The sequence below is a fragment of the Saccopteryx bilineata genome, chromosome 2 (assembly GCF_036850765.1).
Source record: "Saccopteryx bilineata isolate mSacBil1 chromosome 2, mSacBil1_pri_phased_curated, whole genome shotgun sequence".
Taxonomy (NCBI): Eukaryota; Metazoa; Chordata; class Mammalia; order Chiroptera; family Emballonuridae; genus Saccopteryx; species Saccopteryx bilineata.
Window position 1 is genome coordinate 135,309,158 of NC_089491.1, and position 19,705 is coordinate 135,328,862.

Below are 19,705 nucleotides of genomic sequence, written 5' to 3' on the forward strand. Positions count from 1 at the left end.
ATTCACACTTGATAGAGTGATTGTCTATTAATTATTTTTAAAAGACCAGACCTATGATTGGCAAGAAATAAGATTTTTTTTTTTTTTTTGTATTTTTCTGAAGTTGGGAACGGGGAGAGACAGACTCCCGCATGCGCCTGACCGGGATCCACCCGGCACGCCCACCAGGGGCGATGCTCTGCCCACCAGGGGGCGATGATCTGCCCCTCCGGGGCGTCGCTCTGCTGCGACCAGAGCCACTCTAGCGCCTGGGGCAGAGGCCAAGGAGCCATCCCCAGCGCCCGGGCCATCTTTGCTCCAATGGAGCCCTGGCTGCGGGAGGGGAAGAGAGAGACAGAGAGGAAGGAGGGGGTGGGGGTGGAGAAGCAAATGGGCGCTTCTCCTATGTGCCCTGGCCGGAAATCGAACCCGGGACTTCTGCACGCCAGGCCGACGCTCTACCGCTGAGCCAACCAGCCAGGGCAGAAATAAGATTTTTTTTTTTTTTTTTTTTTTGTATTTTTCTGAAGCTGGGAACGGGGAGAGACAGTCAGACAGACTCCCGCCCGACTGGGATTCACCCGGCACGCCCACCAGGGGGCGACACTCTGCCCACCAGGTGGCGATGCTCTGCCCCTCCGGGGCGTCGCTCTGCCTCGACCAGAGCCACTCTAGTGCCTGGGGCAGAGGCCAAGGAGCCGTCCCCAGCGCCCCGGGCCATCTTTGCTCCAATGGAGTCTTGGCTGCGGGAGGGGAAGAGAGAGACAGAGAGGAAGGAGGGGGTGGGGGAGGGAGAAGCAAATGGGCGCTTCTCCTATGTGCCCTGGCCGGGAATCAAACCTGGGTACCCCGCATGCCAGGCCGACGCTCTACCGCTGAGCCAACCGGCCAGGGCCAAGATAATTTTTTTTTTTTTTTCTTCCATTTTTCTGAAGCTGGAAACAGGGAGAGACAGTCAGACAGACTCCCGCATGCGCCCGACCGGGATCCACCCGGCACGCCCACCAGGGGCAACGCTCTGCCCACCAGGGGGCGATGCTCTGCCCATCCTGGGTGTCGCCATGTTGCGACCAGAGCCACTCTAGCGCCTGGGGCAGAGGCCACAGAGCCATCCCCAGCGCCCGGGCCATCTTTGCTCCAATGGAGCCTTGGCTGCGGGAGGGGACGAGAGAGACAGAGAGGAAAGCGCGGCGGAGGGGTGGAGAAGCAAATGGGCGCTTCTCCTGTGTGCCCTGGCCGGGAATCGAACCCGGGTCCTCCGCACGCTAGGCCGACGCTCTACCGCTGAGCCAACCGGCCAGGGCAAGATAATTTTTAAAGTATTTCCTTAAGCATTTGATTTAGGAATTATACATTTCAAAAATCTTATAATTTTCCTTAAATTCTGAGCTTGTTCTCAAAATAATTAATCCTTGTTTTTAAAAACAGAGTATCCAGTTTGTTTCAGTTTTCAGGGATTTTTTTTTTTTTGTTAGTTGGTTCTGTTATGTAGATTGAATGATGTCTAGTCAGAACATTTATAGGCCCTGGCTGGTTAGCTCAGCAATAGAGTGTCAACATAGTGTGTGGTTGTCCCGGATTCAGTTCCTGGTCAGGGCACACAGGAGAAATGGCCATATGTCTCTGTACTCCTCCTTCTCACCCTTCTCTCTCTCTGTCTCTCTGTCTCTCTCTGTCTCTGTCTCTCTCTCTTCCCTTCTCTTCCCCTCCTGCAGCTGTAGCTTGATAGGTTCAAGCACACTGGCTCCATGGAGCCTCTGCTTCAGGCATTAAAAATAGCTCAGTTGTGAGTATGGCCTCAGATGGGCAGAACATCGGTCCCGGACAGGTATTGCCAGGTGTATACCAGTCAGGGCACATGCGGGAGTCTGTTTCTCTATCTCCCCTCCTCTCACTTGGAAAAGAAAAAAAAAAACAAATTAGAAAATTTATAAATGTGATCTGAGCAGGTAGGTTAATGGAAAATAATGTTTAGTGCTGGGTCAGAGCACTGGATATTTCTTACCATTCTTGCTTGCCAATGGTTTTTTTTTTAACTTTTTTATTTTTATTTTTTTTAATGGAGAGTTTTAACTTTGGGTTCAGAATTCAGAGCTCATGATACTCTCTTGTTTCCTTTCCTCTGATGTCAGCCTGCATTTGACCACATTTAGCCTGCAGTACACACCTCCTGTAGTGGCCTGTGTCTGCATTCATCTGGCTTGCAAGTGGTCCAACTGGGAGATCCCAGTCTCAACTGATGGGAAGCACTGGTGGGAGTATGTTGACGCCACTGTGACCTTGGAACTTTTAGATGGTAAGTTTTAGAGTAAGGGTCCTTGAAAAACACTTGATCTTGATCTGTCACTTGTCTGGTCAAAGGTGACTTGATTCAGATGAAAATAGTTAGTTGAGGTTATTCTTGTTTCATTATTTCTGTCTCTCTGTGAGTTTTTCTTTTAAATGTTCTATTTTATTTATAGAACTGACACATGAATTTCTACAGATTCTGGAGAAAACCCCCAACAGGCTCAAACGAATTCGGAATTGGAGGGTAAGAATTATTGCTGTCAGCCTATGGAACAAACAAACCATTTCCTTTTCCTTTTTTATTATTACTATTATTATTATTATTATTATTATTAAGTGACAGGCGGGAGGCAGAGAGACAGACTCCTGCATGTACCCCAACTGGAGTCCATCCGGCAATCCCCCTATGGGGCGGTGCTCTGCTCATCTGGGGCTGTTGCTCTGTTGCTTGACTACTGAGCTAATTTAGCTCTGAGGTGAGGCTGTGGTACCATCCTCAGCACCCAGGGCTAACTTTGCTTGAATGAGCTGTGGCTGCAGGGGGGATGGGTGGAGAAGCAAATGGTTTTTTCTCCTGTGTGCCCTGACCAGGAATCAAACCTGGGACTTTCACACGCTGGGCCAACACTCTACCACTGAGTCAACTGGTCAGGGCCCTTTTTTTTTTTTTTTTTGAGAGAGAGAGGGACAGTCAGAGACAGATAGACAGGAAGGGAGAAAGATGAGAAGCATCAACTCATAGTTGAAGCACCTTGTTATTCATTGATTCCTTTCTCATATGTGCCTTGAAGAGGGGAGAGGGAGGAGGCAAGGGGGTGCTCCAGCCAAGCTAGTGACCCCTTGCTCAAGTCAGCGACCTTGGGCTTCAAGCCAGCAACTATGGGGTCATGTCTGGGATCCCACACTCAAGCTGGATGAGCCTGTGTTTGAGCCGGGTGACCTGAGGGTTTTGAACCTGGGTCCTCAGCATCCCAGGCTGACGCTCTATCAACTTCATCACTGACTGGTCAGGCCCCCGCCCCTTTTTTTATTGTAGCAGTGAATATACCAAAAGTGGATATGTACCCTAGGTTTGGAAGTTCCCTTTTTGTAGTTTTGCAATAGTCAAGACTTCCAACTTCATATTTTGTGTTCTGGCCCAGAGTCAATGGCTGTAGGTGGTAACAGTGTTTTGTGTTTTGAAACTCTTGTGATATAGTCATTTGGTCAGCAACGTTTGTTGAGTATTTTCTGTGTAGAGGCTGTGAGGGAAAATGTGGCTTTTCTGAGTCACAGCAGTTATCTTCTGCTAGAGAAAAGATAAAAGTTACAAGATTAGAGCTTATGCCATAATTTTGTCTTTGACATTACCTGCTTTTTAGAATTTTGTTTTTATATAGAAGTCTAAAGTTGTCTTTCAAAGTCTTCCTTATAAATAATGGAATTAGGCCTGACCTGTGGTGGCACAGTGGATAAAGCATTGACCTGGAAATGCTGAGGTCACCGGTTCGAAACCCTGGGCTTGCCTGGTCAAGGCACATATGGGAGTTGATGCTTCCAGCTCCTCCCCCCTTCTCTCTCTCTCTCCTCTCTCTCTCTCTTTCTCCTCTCTAAAATGAATAAAAAAAAAGTAGGAAAAAAAATAATGGAATTATTCCTTTTTTCCATAATGTCAGAAAGTTTATTTAAAAATATTCCCTGCATTTATCAAATCCAGACTGATAAAACTTAATTTTCTTCTGAGTAAAATGAGTTGCAGAAAATGAGTTTGCTTAGGGTTCACTGGAAACTTGAGAGCATATGGACAATTTTTATTTATTTATTTAAAAAATTTTTATTCATTTTTATTTTTTTATTTATTTAATTTTTATTTAAAAATTTTTTTTAATTCATTTTTTTTTAGAGAGGGAGAGGGGGAGAGAGAGGAGAGAGAGAGACAGTGAGAGAGAAGGGGGGAGGAGCTAGAAGCATCAACTCCCATATGTGCCTTGACCAGGCAAGCCCAGGGTTTCGAACCGGGGACCTCAGCATTTCCAGGTTGACGCTTTTTGCACTACGCCACCACAGGTCAGGCTTTTTTATTTTATTTTATTTTTTGTATTTTTCTGAAGCCGGAAACAGGGAGGCAGTCAGACAGACTCCCGCATGCGCCCAACTGGGATCCACCCGGCATGCCCACCAGGGGGCAATGCTCTGCCCATCTGGGGTGTCGCTCTGTCGCAACCAGAGCCATTCTAGTGCCTGAGGCAGAGGCCACAGAGCCATCCTCAGTGCCCGGGCAAACTTTGCTCCAGTGGAGCCTTGGCTTTGGGAGGGGAAGAGAGAGACAGAGAGGAAGGAGGGGTGGAGGGGTGGAGAAGCAGATGGGCGCTTCTCCTGCGTGCCCTGGCCGGGAATCGAACCCAGGACTCCTGCACGGCAGGCCAACGCTCTACCACTGAGCCAACCGGCCAGGGCCATATTTATTCATTTTTAGAGAGGAGAGAGAGGAGAGAGAGACAGAGAAAGGGAAGGGGGGAGGAGCTGGAAGCATCAACTTCCATATGTACCTTGACCAGGCAAGCCCAGGGTTTCGAACCGGGGACCTCAGCATTTCCAGGTCGATGCTTTATCCACTGCGCCACTATAGGTCAGGCCATTTTTAAATTTCATATAAAACCTCACCAAAATTTCTAAAATTTGCTTTTGAACTAGCTGCAATCACAAATAATCATAAGGTATAAGATGTTCAGGAATGAATTTTAGATAGGCACAACCTTATTTTTATTTCCTTATACCATTGGTATAGATTGCTGCAACTTTTTTTTTTTTTTGGTGATAGGACACTTAAGTGAACAGTACTTTTAGCCTAAAGGCCAAGAAGGAATTAAGTATACAGGACTATATTGTTAACTATAGGCATTGTGCTGTATAGTAAGTCTCTAGGATTTATACATCTTATCTAATTGAAACTTTGTACCCTTTGACTAATATGTCCTTGTCTCCCTCTCCCCCAGACCCTGGCAGCAACTATGTTCTACTGTGTCTCTCTAGTGACTATTTTAGATTCCTCAATAAGTGTGATCATGCAGTATTTGTCTTTCTGTGTCTAATTTTACTTAGCCAAAGGTTCGTCTATTTTGTTGCAAATGGCAGGATTACCTTCTTTTTGTGTGTGTGTGATGAAATATAAATAAAATTTACCATCTTAACTATTTTTAGCTATACTGTTCAGTGGAATTCAATACATTCATATTGTTTTGCCACCACCATTACCATATATCCTTATAACTCTTCATCTTGTAAAGCTGCAACTCTATACACATTAAACAATAACTCCATTTCCTCTGACCTCTGCCCCAGTAATAACTATTATACTTGCTGTGTTTATTATTTTCACTACTGTTAAGATACCTCATATAAGTGGAATCAGACTATATTTTAGTTTTAGTTACTGGCTTATTTCAGTTAGCATAATGTCTTTTTGTGTCATCCACATTATAGCATATTATAGAGTTTTAATCCTTTTATTTGTTTGTTTGTTTTACTTATTTTTGTATTTTTCTGAAATGAGAAGCAGGAAAGCAGAGAGACAGACTCCCGAATGGGCCTGAACAGGATCCACCTGGCATGCCCACCAGGGAGCGATGCTTTGCCCATCAGGGCTGTTGCTCTGTTGCAACTCGAGCCATTCTAGTGCCTGAAGCGGAGGCCATGTAGCCATCCTCAGTGCCAGGGCCAACTTTGCTCCAGTGAAGCCGTGGCTGTGGGCAGGGAAGAGAGAAACAAAGAGAAAGGAGAGGGGGAAGGGTAGAGAAGCCGATGGGTGCTTCTGTGTGCCTTGGCTGGAAATAGAACCTAGAATGCTGGAAACGGGGAGGCAGTCAGACAGACTCCCGCGCCCAACCGGGATCCACCCGGCACGCCCACCAGGGGGCGATGCTCTGCCCATCCGGGGCATTGCTCTGTCGCGACCAGAGCCACTCTAGCACCTGGGGCAGAGGCCAAGGAGCCATCCCCAGCGCCCAGGCCATCTTTTGCTCCATGGAACCTTGGCTGCGGGAGGGGAAGAGAGAGACAGAGAGGAAGGAGAGAGGGAGGGGTGGAGAAGCAGATGGGTGCCTCTCCTGTGTGCCCTGGCTGGGAATTGAACCCGGGACTTCCGCACGCTAGGCTGACGCTCTACCACTGAGCCAACCGGCCAGGGCCTTTATTCCTTGTAAAAGCTGAATTATCTATTATGTATGTATGTACCAATTTTGTTTATTCATTCTTCCATCAATGGACACTTGAGTTTCTTCCAACTTTTTTTGTGGCAGAGACAGAGTCAGAAAGAGGGACAGACAGATAGACAGGAAGGGAGAGAGATGAGAAACATCAATTCTTCGTTGCAGTTCCTTAGTTGTTCATTGATTGATTCCTCACATGTTCCTTGACCTGGAGGCTACAGCAGACCGAGTGACCCCTGGCTTGAGCTAGTGACCTTGGGCTCAAGCTGGTGAGCCTTGCTCAAACCAGATGAGCCTGCGCTCAAGCTGGCAACCTCGGGGTCTCAAACCTGGGTCCTCCACATCCCAGTCTGATGCTCAATTCACTGCACCACCACCTAGTCAGGCCCAAGTTTTAATAACGATTGTGAATAATGCTGCTATGAACAGGGGTCTACAAATAGCTCGTCAAGACCTTTTAATTCTTTTGGGTATGTACTTATAAGTGGAATCATTCGATCATATGATAGTTCTATTTTTAATATTTTGAGGAACCTCTATACCAGGGGTCTCAAACTCACGGCCCGCTATTTTGGATAGTTTTTTGTGTTTGTTACATCTAAGTGGTTTCTTTGTTAAATTTTTTATTTCCTATCTTCTGTGTGACCATTCTATCCATTATTGTGTGTGAGTTATTAAAGTCTCCAACTATTATTGTAAAATTATCTGTATCTCTTTTCAATTTTGTTGGGTTTTACTTCATATATTTTGATAGCCTGTCATTAGGTTTTAAAGGTTTATAATTGTTACATCATATTGCTGTAGCGAGCCTTTTAAAAAAATATGGAATGTCATTCATTGTCTCTTGAAACTTTTTTTTTTTTTGCAAGAGAGAGAGACACACACACACACACACACAACAGGTAGGGACAGACAAGAAGGGAGAGAGATGAGAAGTATCAGTTCTTTGATGCGCGTGCCAGCTTAGTTTATTTATTGCTTTCTTATATGTGCCTTAACTGGAGGGCTCCAGCTGAGCCAGTGACCCTTTGCTGAAGACATCGACCATGGGGTCATATCTGTGTTCCCATGCTCAAACTAGTGGCGCTGCACTCAAGCCAGGGGCCTTGAGGTTTCGAATCTGGGTCCTTAGCATCCCAGGCTGGCACTCTATTCACTGCGCCACCGCTTGGTCAGGCTCTTGAAACCATTTTTTGATTTAAAGTTTGTTTTGCCTGATAATTGTATAGCCACCCTACTCTCTTTTGCTTACTGCTTCGTATGGTATATCTGTTTCTATCCTTTCACTTTCAACCTCTTTGGGTCTTTGTATCTCATTGCTTAGAGACAGGATATAGTTGGGTCTTGTATTTTTTTAATTTGTGTGTGTGTGTGTGAGAGAGAGAGAGAGAGAGAGAGAGAGAGATGGGGAGGGAGAGAAATGAGAAGCAACAGCTTATAGTTATGGCACTTTTTTTAGTTTCATTGATTGTAGTTTTGGCACTTTTAGTTTCATTGATTGCTTCTCATAAGTATCTTGACTGGGGGACTCCAGCTAATCCAGGAATCCTTTGCTCAATCCAGCGACCTTTGGACTCAACCCAGTGACCCCATGCTCAAACTGGTGAGCCTGTACTCAAGCTGGCCATCTCGGGTTTTGAAAATGGCACCTCAGTGTCCCAGGTCGATGCTCTGTCCACTGCGCCACCACCAGTCAGGAGGGTCATATGTTTTGTCCATTGTCTTTTCATTAAGAAGGTTAATCCAGTTACACTTAAAGTAGTTACAGATAAGGAGGGACTTCTGCCATTATGCTATTTGGTTTTTTATATGCCTTTTAGCTTCTTTGTCCCTCATATTCTGCATTACTCTTGTGATTTGTTGATTTTTTTTTTTTTTTTTTTATGGACAGTCTTTTTTTTTTTTTTTTTAATTTATTCATTTTAGAGAGAAGAGGGAGAGACAGAGAGAGAGAGAGAGAGGAGAGAAAGAGAGAGGGAAGGGGGGGGAGGAGCTGGAAGATTCAACTCCCATATGTGCCTTGACCAGGCAAGCCTAGGGTTTCGAACCGGCGACCTCAGCATTTCCAGGTCGACGCTTTATCCATTGCGCCACCACAGGTCAGGCATTTGTTGATTTTTTTAATAGTGAAATTTGAAATTTTCTTACTTCCTTTTTTATGTGTGCTACTGCTATTTTTTTTATCATGGGTATTACATTTAATACCCTAAAGTTACAACTCTAATTTGAATTCATGTCAGTTTTGCTTCAGTAACATACAAACTCCTTTTTTAAAAAAATTTATTTGATTTTTAGAGAAAGAGAAGGGAAGAAGCAGGAAGCATCAAATCATAGTAGTTGCTTCCTGTACGTGCCTTGACCAGGCAAGCCTAGGGTTTCGAACTGGTTACCTCAGCATTCCAAGTCAATGCTTTTATTCCTTGTGCCACCACAAGTCAAGCCCAGACTCCTCTTCTTTTCAGCTGCATTCCTATCCCTTTCAGTTGTTGATGTGACAGAATTAAATCTTTTACATTCTGTACCCTAGAACATAAACTAATAATTCTTTTAGGTCCATTAGACTCTTATACTATATAGAAAACAAATAGGTTTAAAGTTATAAACCCAAATTAAAGTAATAGTAGTTTTATACTAATAATTGTTTTTTTCTTAAATTTTGTTTCATAAATCATGTAGAAAACAAAAAGCACAGCAGAGACCATTGTTACAATAATGGGTTTTTTTTCCCCAGAATCATTTTTTTTCCTGGACTATGGATACAATTAATTGTAGCACGACAACTCTTCATATTATTTGTCTCATTTTAGTTTCTTTTAACTACCTATTTGTAAATGTGAATTTACATTCCAGTATAACTGGAAAACTAAAATTTGACATACCAACAAATTTAATCAATATTGATTTAACTATAAAATTTTATGTAACACATGGACTTTAACAGAATTTGGCCTTCATAAAGTAGCTAACACATAAACAAAAGTTACTTTTCTTACTGTCCTATTTAATGTTAAACTAACAGACACCCATAGCTTTTTAGTATATATACGGATGATTCTCCTTCAGACAGTGAAAAAAAAGTCACCACCCAGGAAAATAAAACAAAACAGAATTATCCAATTCTAAAGTATCAGCACATGTAACACCAGAAATAGGTAACTCCTGAGTTGGGACATATTTTACTACTTTTTTAAGTAGTGTGATAGAAAGTTACAGTTTTGACTAAAAGAACACCCAGGTTTCTCATTAAGCTTTGCTTTAATGGGTCTCAAAATTCTCTGACAGATTTTTGGTCAAGTTGTTTCCATTAAAAATTAGTGATTTTTGAAAACTTTTTTTTTTCTTTCTCATTAAGTGAGAGGAGGAGAGGCAGAGAGACAGACTCCTGCATGTGCCTGAACCAGGATCAATCCAGCAAGCCTCCCATGGGGCAATGCTCTGTCCATCCAGGGCCGTTATTTTGTGGCTCGGCAACCAACCTATTTTTAGCTCCTGAGGCGGAGACCACAGACCCATCCTTGGTGCCTGGGTCCAGCTCGCTCTAATTGAGCCATGGCTGTGGGATGGGATGACAAAGAGAGAGACTAAGAGAGAGAGAGAGAAGGGGGAGGGGGAGAGGTAGAGAAGCAGATATTCGCTTCTCCTGTGTGCCCTGGCTGAGAATCGAACCCAGGACATCCACACACTGGTCAACACTCTACCACTGAGCCAACTGGTCAGGGCCACAATAATATTAGTTTTTATTATTTCCCATGTTTTTTACCTTCTTATTAGATTCCCCCCCCCTCCATATGGCTTCAAATTACTGTCTGGTCTTCTTTCATTTCACCTTGGTGAACTCCCTTGAGCATTTTGTGTATGGCTATTCTAGTGGTCACAAACTCCCTCAGCTTTGGAAATGTTTTCATTTCTCCCTCAATATTTTGAAGGATATTTTTGCTGGATTCTTGGTTCATAGGTTTTTTTGTTTTGTTTTGTTTTAGCGCTTGTATCAGCTCCCTTTTGCTGGCATTCAAGGTATCTGATGAGAAATCTTTGTATTTTTCTGAAGCTGGAAACGGGGAGAGACAGTCAGACAGACTTCCGCATGCGCCCGACCGGGATCCACCCGGCACGCCCACCAGGGGGCGACGCTCTGCCCACCAGGGGGCGATGCTCTGCCCCTCCGGGGTGTCGCTCTGCCGCGACCAGAGCCACTCTAGCACCTGGGGCAGAGGCCAAGGAGCCATCCCCAGCGCCCGGGCCATCTTTGCTCCAATGGAGCCTTGGCTGCGGGAGGGGAAGAGAGAGAGAGAGAGGAAGGAGGGAGGGGGGTGGAGAAGCAAATGGGCGCTTCTCCTATGTGCCCTGGCCGGGAATCGAACCGGGTCCCCCGCATGCCAGGCCGACGCTCTACCGCTGAGTCAACCGGCCAGGGCCTGATGAGAAATCTTATGATCTTGTATGGGATGATTTGCTTCTCTCTTGCTGCTTTCAGGATTCTTTGTGTTTGTCTTTTGAAAGGTTGATTATAATATGTCTTGGTGTGAATCTGAGTTCTTAGTTGAAGTTTGCTGAACTTCTTGAATGTTTATGTTTATGTTTCATCAAATTTGGGACATTCTCAACTACTGTTTTTTCATATATTTTCTCTGCCTCTTTCTCTTTTCTCCTGAAATACCCATACTGCATATTTTGGTCCACTTGATTGTGTATCACAAGTCTTTTAGGCTCTGTTAACTTGCTTCAATTTTTTTTCTTTCTGTTCCTTAGATTTGATCATTTGCATTGTTCTATCTTCAAGTTTACTGATTCTTCTGCCTGCTCAAATCTGCCTTTGAATACCTCTAGTATATTTTTCATTTCAGGTTTTCTATCTCTTTATTGATAACTGGTATTTCCATTTTGTTCACACAGTGTGACTTTCTTTGTCTTTCTGGACTTTCTTCATAACTTGCATTAATTCCTTAAATATCTTTAAGGGAGTCATTTTAAAATCTTTGTCTAGTATATCTGCCATCAGGTTTTTTTTCAGGGACAGTTTCTGTTGATTAATTTTTTTTCTTTGGATGGGCCACAGTTTTTTGGATTCTTTTTATGTCTTGTGATTTTTTTTGTTGTTGAGCACTGGACATTTGAATCTAATAATGTGATACTCTCAGTCAGGTTTTCTCCCTCCTCCATGGTTTGCTGTTTTTCTTATTTTGTTCATTTTGGGGGGTGGGTGATTGATTTTTTTAAGGAGTCTTTTTGTGCAGAATCGGCCTGGAATATAAACTTAAGATCTTTTCTGAGCCTTTCCCTTAACATGTATGGTCATTTTCTAATTTTCCCTGTGTATGGAGTGGGGTTTTTTTGGAGTTGCTTTTGAATGTGCTACTCTTTAAATGTCTGGCTCCCAAAAGGGGTAAAAGCAGAAAAGTGATGAGGGAGAAAGGGTGTTGGTCTTTTTTTTTTTTTTTTTTTTTTGTTGGTCTTTTAAAAACCCTGGAAGTTGCTTCAGTCAGAGAGGGTGGGACTTGTAACAGTTGGAGGTGCAACAACAGTGGCTGTCTGCCTTTTGGTGTGTACTTCTGTTATCAGAAGCCACAATCAGGGATCATAGCACAAATCCCCAATATTTGGAGGAGTTATTTTTGCTTAGCCTGGCTTCCCCGGGTTATATGCAAGCAACTCCAGAAATGGGTACACAGCTGCTTGTTACATAGCTGGGGGTGAGTGATGGATAATTTCTACTGTGCTGAGGAATAGACTTAATGGAAATTAATGCCAATTTACTGTTCAAGGCTTACTCTGAAAGTTGCAAGCTTCAACAGACTCTAGAGTTTCAAAATAGTTACATCAGACAGTTACTGCCATTGGAGTTGTTTCAGTGGGGAGGCTAATTCCTGGTGCTTCCTACTCTGCCATCTTCCCAGAATCTTTCTCTTTTTTAATGCTAAATAACACACTGCTCACAAACATTAGAGGATATTTCAAAAGGAATATGAAACATTGAAATATCCCCTAATTTTTTCCCCCTAATTTTTGTGAGCAGTATAATTCACTGTATGAATATACCACATTTTGTTAATCCATGCATCCATAAATGGACGTATAGGTTGCTTTTATATCTTGGTTATTGTGAATAATGCTGCAGTGAACATGGGAGTACAGATATCTTTTTGAGGTCCTGTTTGCATGACTGTTGATTGAAGGTTTTTAAAATCTTATGTCTTTTGATGGTTATAATTATCAATCTCATGTTGAGTAGCCTCCTACTTATGAGCTATGAAAAACTTCAGTGTCACAGCAAGCACAGTCTACTTATTTCAGTGTTTTTTCTGTATAATAGAAGTGAAGAGATATTATTTGCTTCATTCTAGGCATGCGAGGCTGCCAGGAAAACAAAAGCAGATGACCGAGGAGCGGATGCAAACACTTCAGAGCAGACAATCCTCAATATGATTTCCCAAAGCTCTTCAGACACAACTATTGCGGGTTTAATGAGCATGTCAACTTCTTCTACCACAAGTGCAGTGCCTTCCCTTCCAGCCACTGAAGAGTCATCAAGCAACATAAGCAGTGTGGAGATGATGCGGGGTGAGCGTTGGCTGTCCTCTCAACCTCCTTTTAAACTAGAACATGCTCAGGGTCATCGGACTGGTGAGAATGCAGCACTTATGGGAGTTGATCATTCCTTGCAACAGGATAGTTCAAATGCATTTATTTCCCAGAAGCAGAACAGTAAGAGTGCACCATCGGCTAAAGTATCACTGAAAGAATACCGTGCAAAGCATGCAGAAGAGTTGGCTGCCCAGAAGAGGCAACTGGAGAACATGGAGGCCAACGTGAAGTCACAGTATGCATATGCTGCCCAGAATCTTCTGTCTCAACATGATAGCCATTCTTCAGTCATTCTGAAAATGCCTATTGAGGGCTCAGAAAATCCTGAGCGGCCCTTTCTGGAAAAGGCTGACAAAACAGCTCTCAAAATGAGAATTCCAGTGGCAAGTGGAGATAAAGCGGCCTCTTCAAAACCAGAAGAGATTAAAATGCGCATTAAAGTCCATGCTGCAGCTGACAAGCACAATTCTGTGGATGACAGTATCACAAAGAGCCGAGAGCACAAAGAAAAGCACAAGACTCACCCATCTAATCATCACCATCATCATAATCACCACTCACACAAGCACTCTCACTCACAGCTTCCAGCTGGTACTGGAAACAAAAGGCCAGGTGATCTGAAACATAGTAGCCAGACAAGCTCCTTAACACACAAAACCTATAGCTTGTCTAGTTCTTTCTCCTCTTCCAGTTCTGCTCGTAAAAGGGGTCCCCCTGAAGAGACAGGAGGAGCAGTGTTTGATCATCCAGCCAAGATTGCCAAGAGTACTAAGTCCTCTTCTATAAATTTCTCCTTCCCTCCTCTTCCTACAATGGCCCAGTTGCCTGGGCATAGCTCAGACACAAGTAGCCTTCATTTTTCACAGCCCAGCTGTAAAACTCGAGTTCCTCACATGAAACTGGATAAAGGCCCCACTGGGGCCAATGGTCACAACACAACCCAGACAATAGACTATCAAGATACTGTGAATATGCTTCACTCCCTTCTCAGTGCCCAGGGTGTTCAGCCCACTCCGCCCCCTGCATTTGAATTTGTTCATTATGGTGAATATCTGAATCCACGGGCTGGTGGAATGTCCTCCAGATCTGGCAATACAGACAAACCCCGACCACCACCTCTACCTTCAGAACCTCCTCCACCACTTCCACCCCTTCCCAAGTAAAAAGGAAAAAAAATAACTTTAAAAACACTTTTTTTTTTTTTTAACTACTGATTCTGGAACTAAGAAAATTACTTTCCTAGTGAAATATGTCTCTCTTTTTGGATTAGGGAATAAGTAATGAGACAGGTGGGAGGATGGTAGAAGGCCTTGGTTATTGTATCTGCTGCCTCAGAAATGGAACTATTTTATAGTTTTTACTGGTATTAGAGAGGTGAGAATGTATTGAAACTGTGAAAGATTAAGAATACTTTCTGTACTCTTGGCCTCTCTACTCCCTAATTAGGTTGATTTGAGTTGACATCTTCCCTCTTCTTGCCAGGACTGAAATGTGGAGGGTTTGTTTTATCAAACAGTTGTGGATCCTTTTGGGTTTTAATATGTCAGAAGAGAGGAAGTATTTAAACGTCAAAATCTTTTTAAGAGACTTTAAAAAAATAATTTAAAGAAAGTAAGTTATCTGTTTAGTTTTTTTATATAATTGGGGAAGGGGTAGGTATTTTGCTGTGTATATCAGATACATAGCAATGAGTCCTGGGGGGTGGGATTTGAGGGTGGAGGGTGTTTAGGGGGGCTGGGAGGATAGACTTTTGGCCATGAGTTTTGAGATAGGCTCTGGCCACTTAAAGTGTTGAGACCTTTAAGTGTGTATGCAAGTGTGAGTATGTTATGTTTTCAAGTGTGTGTATTTAAATATCATGTTTTCTCTTCTCTTTCCCTCCCTGTCCCTCACCATTTTCACTTCCCAACAGTCTACTAGAGAGAACACGGTGTGGCCTTTAGAACATAAAAGAAGGAAGAGGCATGTATTTGACATGTTAATTTCCCCTTTATGTTGTAATTGAGTGGTAGACTTCTAAATTCTAGTTTGGGCAAGTGCAGCCAATGGCCTGATTTCAGACTCCATTATAAAAACTTCCTTTTACCCCCTTTTTCTTTTGATTCAGAACAAAGGTGGGATTGAGGAAGGTTTGGAGAGCAAGGCTGGCTTCTGCCCTTCAGAATTGAGTGTGTCTTTTTTCAAGTTGGGCTTTGGGAAAGTGTTCAAGTGAGAGCAGTCTCAGGGTCTCTGATGGGAAGGGGTATGTGCTATACATACTACATGGGAAAGCGCAGACCATGTGTGGGAATAGTTCTGGGAGAAACTAATGGAGCTAGAGGATCCTGGAAACTGTTGTGATTTGGAATTTTTAGGACATTGTATTTTAAATTATATTACGAATGTGAGATTTGCTTTTTATCTGTATAGCTGAAGGGAAACAGCTGCATCCTCAGTTTTTGCAGTCTATATGTCTTCAGAGATTGGACCTTGTGAATTTAACAGTACTGGTGTCATGAGGTTGAGCAAGCCTAGCACACATATACTGTTATGTTTAGATTGTCCATTTTTGGTGGCTTTAGATCCTAGGCAGAGGTGCTTCAGATTCTAAGAATCCTTTAAAAAATGGATCAGGTGTCTATTCTTATGGGTGCTTGATTTTTCCAGATTTTAAAAGTGAACATTTTTGTTGGGGAAAGAAATCTTTTAAGGGGCTTAGAAGAATCCTTATAAATCAAGTTGTATAACTAAAAATGCCACCTAGCCACAGATCATTTGATGTGCTAGTTGCTAGTCTTTGGTCTTCGTGGCATTTTTTTTTTTCCTGTGGAAAAATGATGCAGTTTGAATTTGTCTTATTTTTAATGCGGCTTCCTTCACACCAAATGTTCTTTATGGACAAATTGAAATATTTTTATTGTAAGTCACAGGGAGACAGGAATAGTACACGTGGTGCGGCTTGCCAGGAACAGTTTGGGGAGAATAGTGAAGTAGTTGGAACTGATGATGCACTGGCCTAATACCGAAAGGAATTTGTACAATAAACCTAACTGAAGGTGAATAGTGTCCAGCATCTTTGCGTATTTGAACTGTATAGAGTGCCTGCCATTGCTGTCTAAAATGAGTTCTCTGCCGACCTATAAATTAGTATTATTTTTTACTTGGAGTGTCATTTGTATAGATGGCATTTTCCTCTTTCTTCTTGATAGTTTGTGTTGTGCTAATCGGTGTAAGTGTGGAGTCTGCTTTCCTTCCTGACCTTCCTTGAAGACTGTTTAGTTTGTATCTGTATCTTTGTGGACTTGATGATCACTGATTTGATTATAAAAATGTCTTTTCCAGCTTTTTATTTTTCTCATCTAACATTGCATATTTTATAATCACATGCACTCCCTCACCAGAGAGACGTACATATTTGCTTGGCTTCATTAGCAGTTCTTCGAGGCAGTCTAGTTAGTTCCTTAGAACTCTGTCAGGAGTGAACTAGAAAAAAGTGCTTACTAGAGCCTAAGAGCTGCTGTATGTCATGTAGTCTGGCCTGTGCACTATTAGATCATTGCTGGTATACATCAGTTTAGAGACTTTTCTATATTAATGCCTCCTGATACTGTTTTAAGATACCTACTGTGTCTGCCTTTAGATCTATGTATATATATGTCATGAACCATCTATGGGCTCTGCATGAAGCTGTTGCATTGGGTTAGCAGTGTGTCTGTCAGCCAGCATGTATATTGTCCAAATTTGCACAAACTTAAGTTTCAGCGGGTTGTGTGGTTTCTAAACTTTGTGTCTTCTCTACCCTCACACCTACAAAGGGTGAGAAACGGGATTGATACATCCAAAGTTAGTCTAGTAAATATAGATTTTTTTTTCTCTTTTTAACCAAAACTATCAAGGATAAGTGGCGGTAAGCAGACGTGGAGCCTCGAGGTCTATAAATCTCATTCCTAAACTTTGCTTGAATCTTATGTTGGCAAAACAAATACCTGTGGATTGTCTTTAGAGCTTTTAATCAATACCTGTGTTGCTCTTAACTGGACTCTAATGAAGCATTAATCTAAAGGTAAATTGGTCTTCTGAAGTATCAGTTATGCTTTCTGGGTTTAGAAAGTATGTGGGAATTAGTTTAGTCTTTTCACTCATGAATCAATGTGTTTTCATATCTGAGACGCTCAACTTGCTGTTTATTTTAAAAAATAATTTTAGTGTTTTGATTTAATGTATTTTTTAATAGTTCTGTATTATTGGCTTTACCCATGTTGGTAGAAAAATTTTAAGTCTCTAGTTGGAAATGGCAATGAATTAGGATATAGAAATAAAATCATGGTAACATTAGTGCTGGATTTCCTTAAGCTTCTGCTATCTGATTCCCCATATTGGAAATACATACCCTTCATACCTTGCTTTTTGGACAAAGGCAATTAGAGGGGGTCATATCCCAGTATGGTTGGATTTTAAACATTTCTGTGTTTTCCAGAATGTTTCTGGAACTTGGGAAATTATTACTTTTTAAAGAGGGTTATTATTTTGTTGATGTTATTTTGATATTAATGGTAGGAAAAGGGAGATTCTAAAACATCCTGAAGTTGAATACAAATACTTTTCTCCTGGGTATGGGAGAATTTAAGCAGCCTCTGCAGCCCTTCCCATGGTGAGGAGTAAGCAGTCTGTGTAGTTCTTCCCACGGTGAGGAGTAAGCCCTCTGCAGTCCTGTTAAGCCTTCAGTGACTTGGACACCTCCCCAGATTTCTTTTGTTGCTGCTTGTTAACACCTTGCTTTTAAACTGAGTATCTGCTCCTGATGGTTTAGGAAATGTTCATATGGTATCACCCTGTCAAGTATTATCTTTATTCCTCTGTATGTGAGTCTGAAATAAGCATGGTACTGTAATCCGACCTGATAGAATGGTCTAGAATGAAAATTATTTTTAAGTGGGAGATTCGTTTTAGTGTTCCTAAATTTTTAATATTAACTTGGCATTGGAAAAGGGAGGAAAAGAAAAAGAATGTTTTCTAAAAAGTAGTGTCTACTCTTCCCCTTTATGAGTGTATTTATGGTTGAATGAAGAGACTCTTGGGTTTTCTCTTGTCATGTTAAGTGTGGAGAGGGATGCTTGACAGCATGCTAGTTGAAGCCAGAGCAAGTGTGTATCTGTCAGGTTTATTAGGAAGTCTTCAGTTGAAAGCTGAGGACCTGATTAGTAATTGATCACATAGGAATTAATTATAAGATGGTAGCGCTGGCTGGGTTAAGCACCCAAAGAAAATAACGCAGCAGCCTAACTTAGTGTTAACCTAGGTTTCTTGATTTGAAACTGACCTTTCCCCCTCCTTACTCAACACACCTAAAATTGTCCATTTTCTTATCAGGCCAAAGAGGAAAAGCAGGAAAAAAAAAAAGTAAAACACTTTACCGGTCTGTGTCACTCAGGTACAGTTTTGTGGTGATATTTTTTGTCTGTTTTCTTGGTATTCTGCTGTTGCCTCTTTCTTTGGGGCATCTCAGCTCTGGATGCTACCCTGGTATCTCTACTGCTGTTATGTGAATGATAGGATGTAAGTGACCATTACAGTAAGGGCTCTTTGTAAAAAATTTTAAAAAGGATATCATACATTTTATAGTCTGGCTATCAGTTTGATATATTGCTGTCAAGTATGTTTCTCAATCTGTATTTATCCATCCCATCAATAAATATTCAGTATAAAACACTCATCTGATGGTGGTTTTTGCATACTGAGTTTCAAATTAACTGTCATTTTATTGATATGATTATAGTTTTGATAGTAGAATGTACCTTCTTACTGTACAAGATCCTGTGGTAATTGAGTCCATTGGCAAGACCTAAGATTTGGTCATAACAGTAAACCTGATAGTAAAAATAACCCCTCATTTAATATTGTGTGGATATCGAAGAGTAATTGGTACACAGAAATACATAACAGATGATAGCAATATGTACTCTAACAGATGATAGCAATATGTACTGCTTATTTAGCAGGCACTATCAACATGATTCATAATTTTATACTTGGTTTTGAAAAAAATATGAAATGTTGGTATAGACAAGGAATGCATTTGGAAGGAAAAATTTTAATAGCATCCTCGGTACCTGGAAAAATTGATAGTGAATACTCTTACTGGGATATATCATAAAAAGACCATACACACAAGATAAATAATGAAAATTACACATTTAAAGGGAAATTTTTATGCAAAGTACTCCAAAATTACTAACACAAAGTTAGCAGTAGTTGTAAAACTCTAAAAGGGGAAAAATACTGAACAGAATTATATGTCTCTGAAAAATCATTTGAGTTGTTCATTACTTCCATTTTTAAAAAAGTTTTTTATTTATTGCCTGACCTGTGGTGGCGCAGTAGATAAAGCATTGACCTACAATTCTGAGGTCGCTTGTTAGAATCCCTGGGCTTGCCTGGTCAAGGCACATACAGGAAGCAACTATTATGAGTTAATGCTCCCCGCTTCTCCCCCGCTTCTCTTTCTCTCATCCCCTCTCTAAAAATAAAATATTTAAAAATTTTATTAATTTAAAAGAGACAGGAACATTGATCTGTCTCTGTATGTGCTCTGATTGGTACTCGAACCTGCAATGTCTGTACTTTGGGACAAAGCTGTAACCAATTGAGCTATCTGACCAGGGCTCATTACTTCTATTTTTAAAAATAGG

The 19,705-nt window shown here is 41.8% G+C and overlaps 1 protein-coding gene and 1 non-coding gene across 2 annotated transcripts in view; one reads left to right on the top strand and one right to left on the bottom strand.

The window, feature by feature from the left end:
* The window catches only part of CCNT1 (cyclin T1), a 44,416-nt gene extending 25,690 nt beyond the window's left edge, over positions 1–18,726 (top strand). Inside the window, exons 7-9 of the mRNA XM_066257974.1 lie at positions 2,112–2,275; positions 2,442–2,512; positions 12,797–18,726. Of these exons, the coding sequence (XP_066114071.1) occupies positions 2,112–2,275; positions 2,442–2,512; positions 12,797–14,200 (1,639 nt within the window). The 3' untranslated portion in view covers positions 14,201–18,726. The remainder of the gene's footprint in view (positions 1–2,111; positions 2,276–2,441; positions 2,513–12,796) is intronic.
* On the bottom strand, positions 4,629–4,704 carry TRNAG-GCC (transfer RNA glycine (anticodon GCC)). Its single transcript has one exon. It is a non-coding gene; the product is annotated as a tRNA-Gly (tRNA).
* Positions 18,727–19,705: the final 979 nt, after the last annotated feature.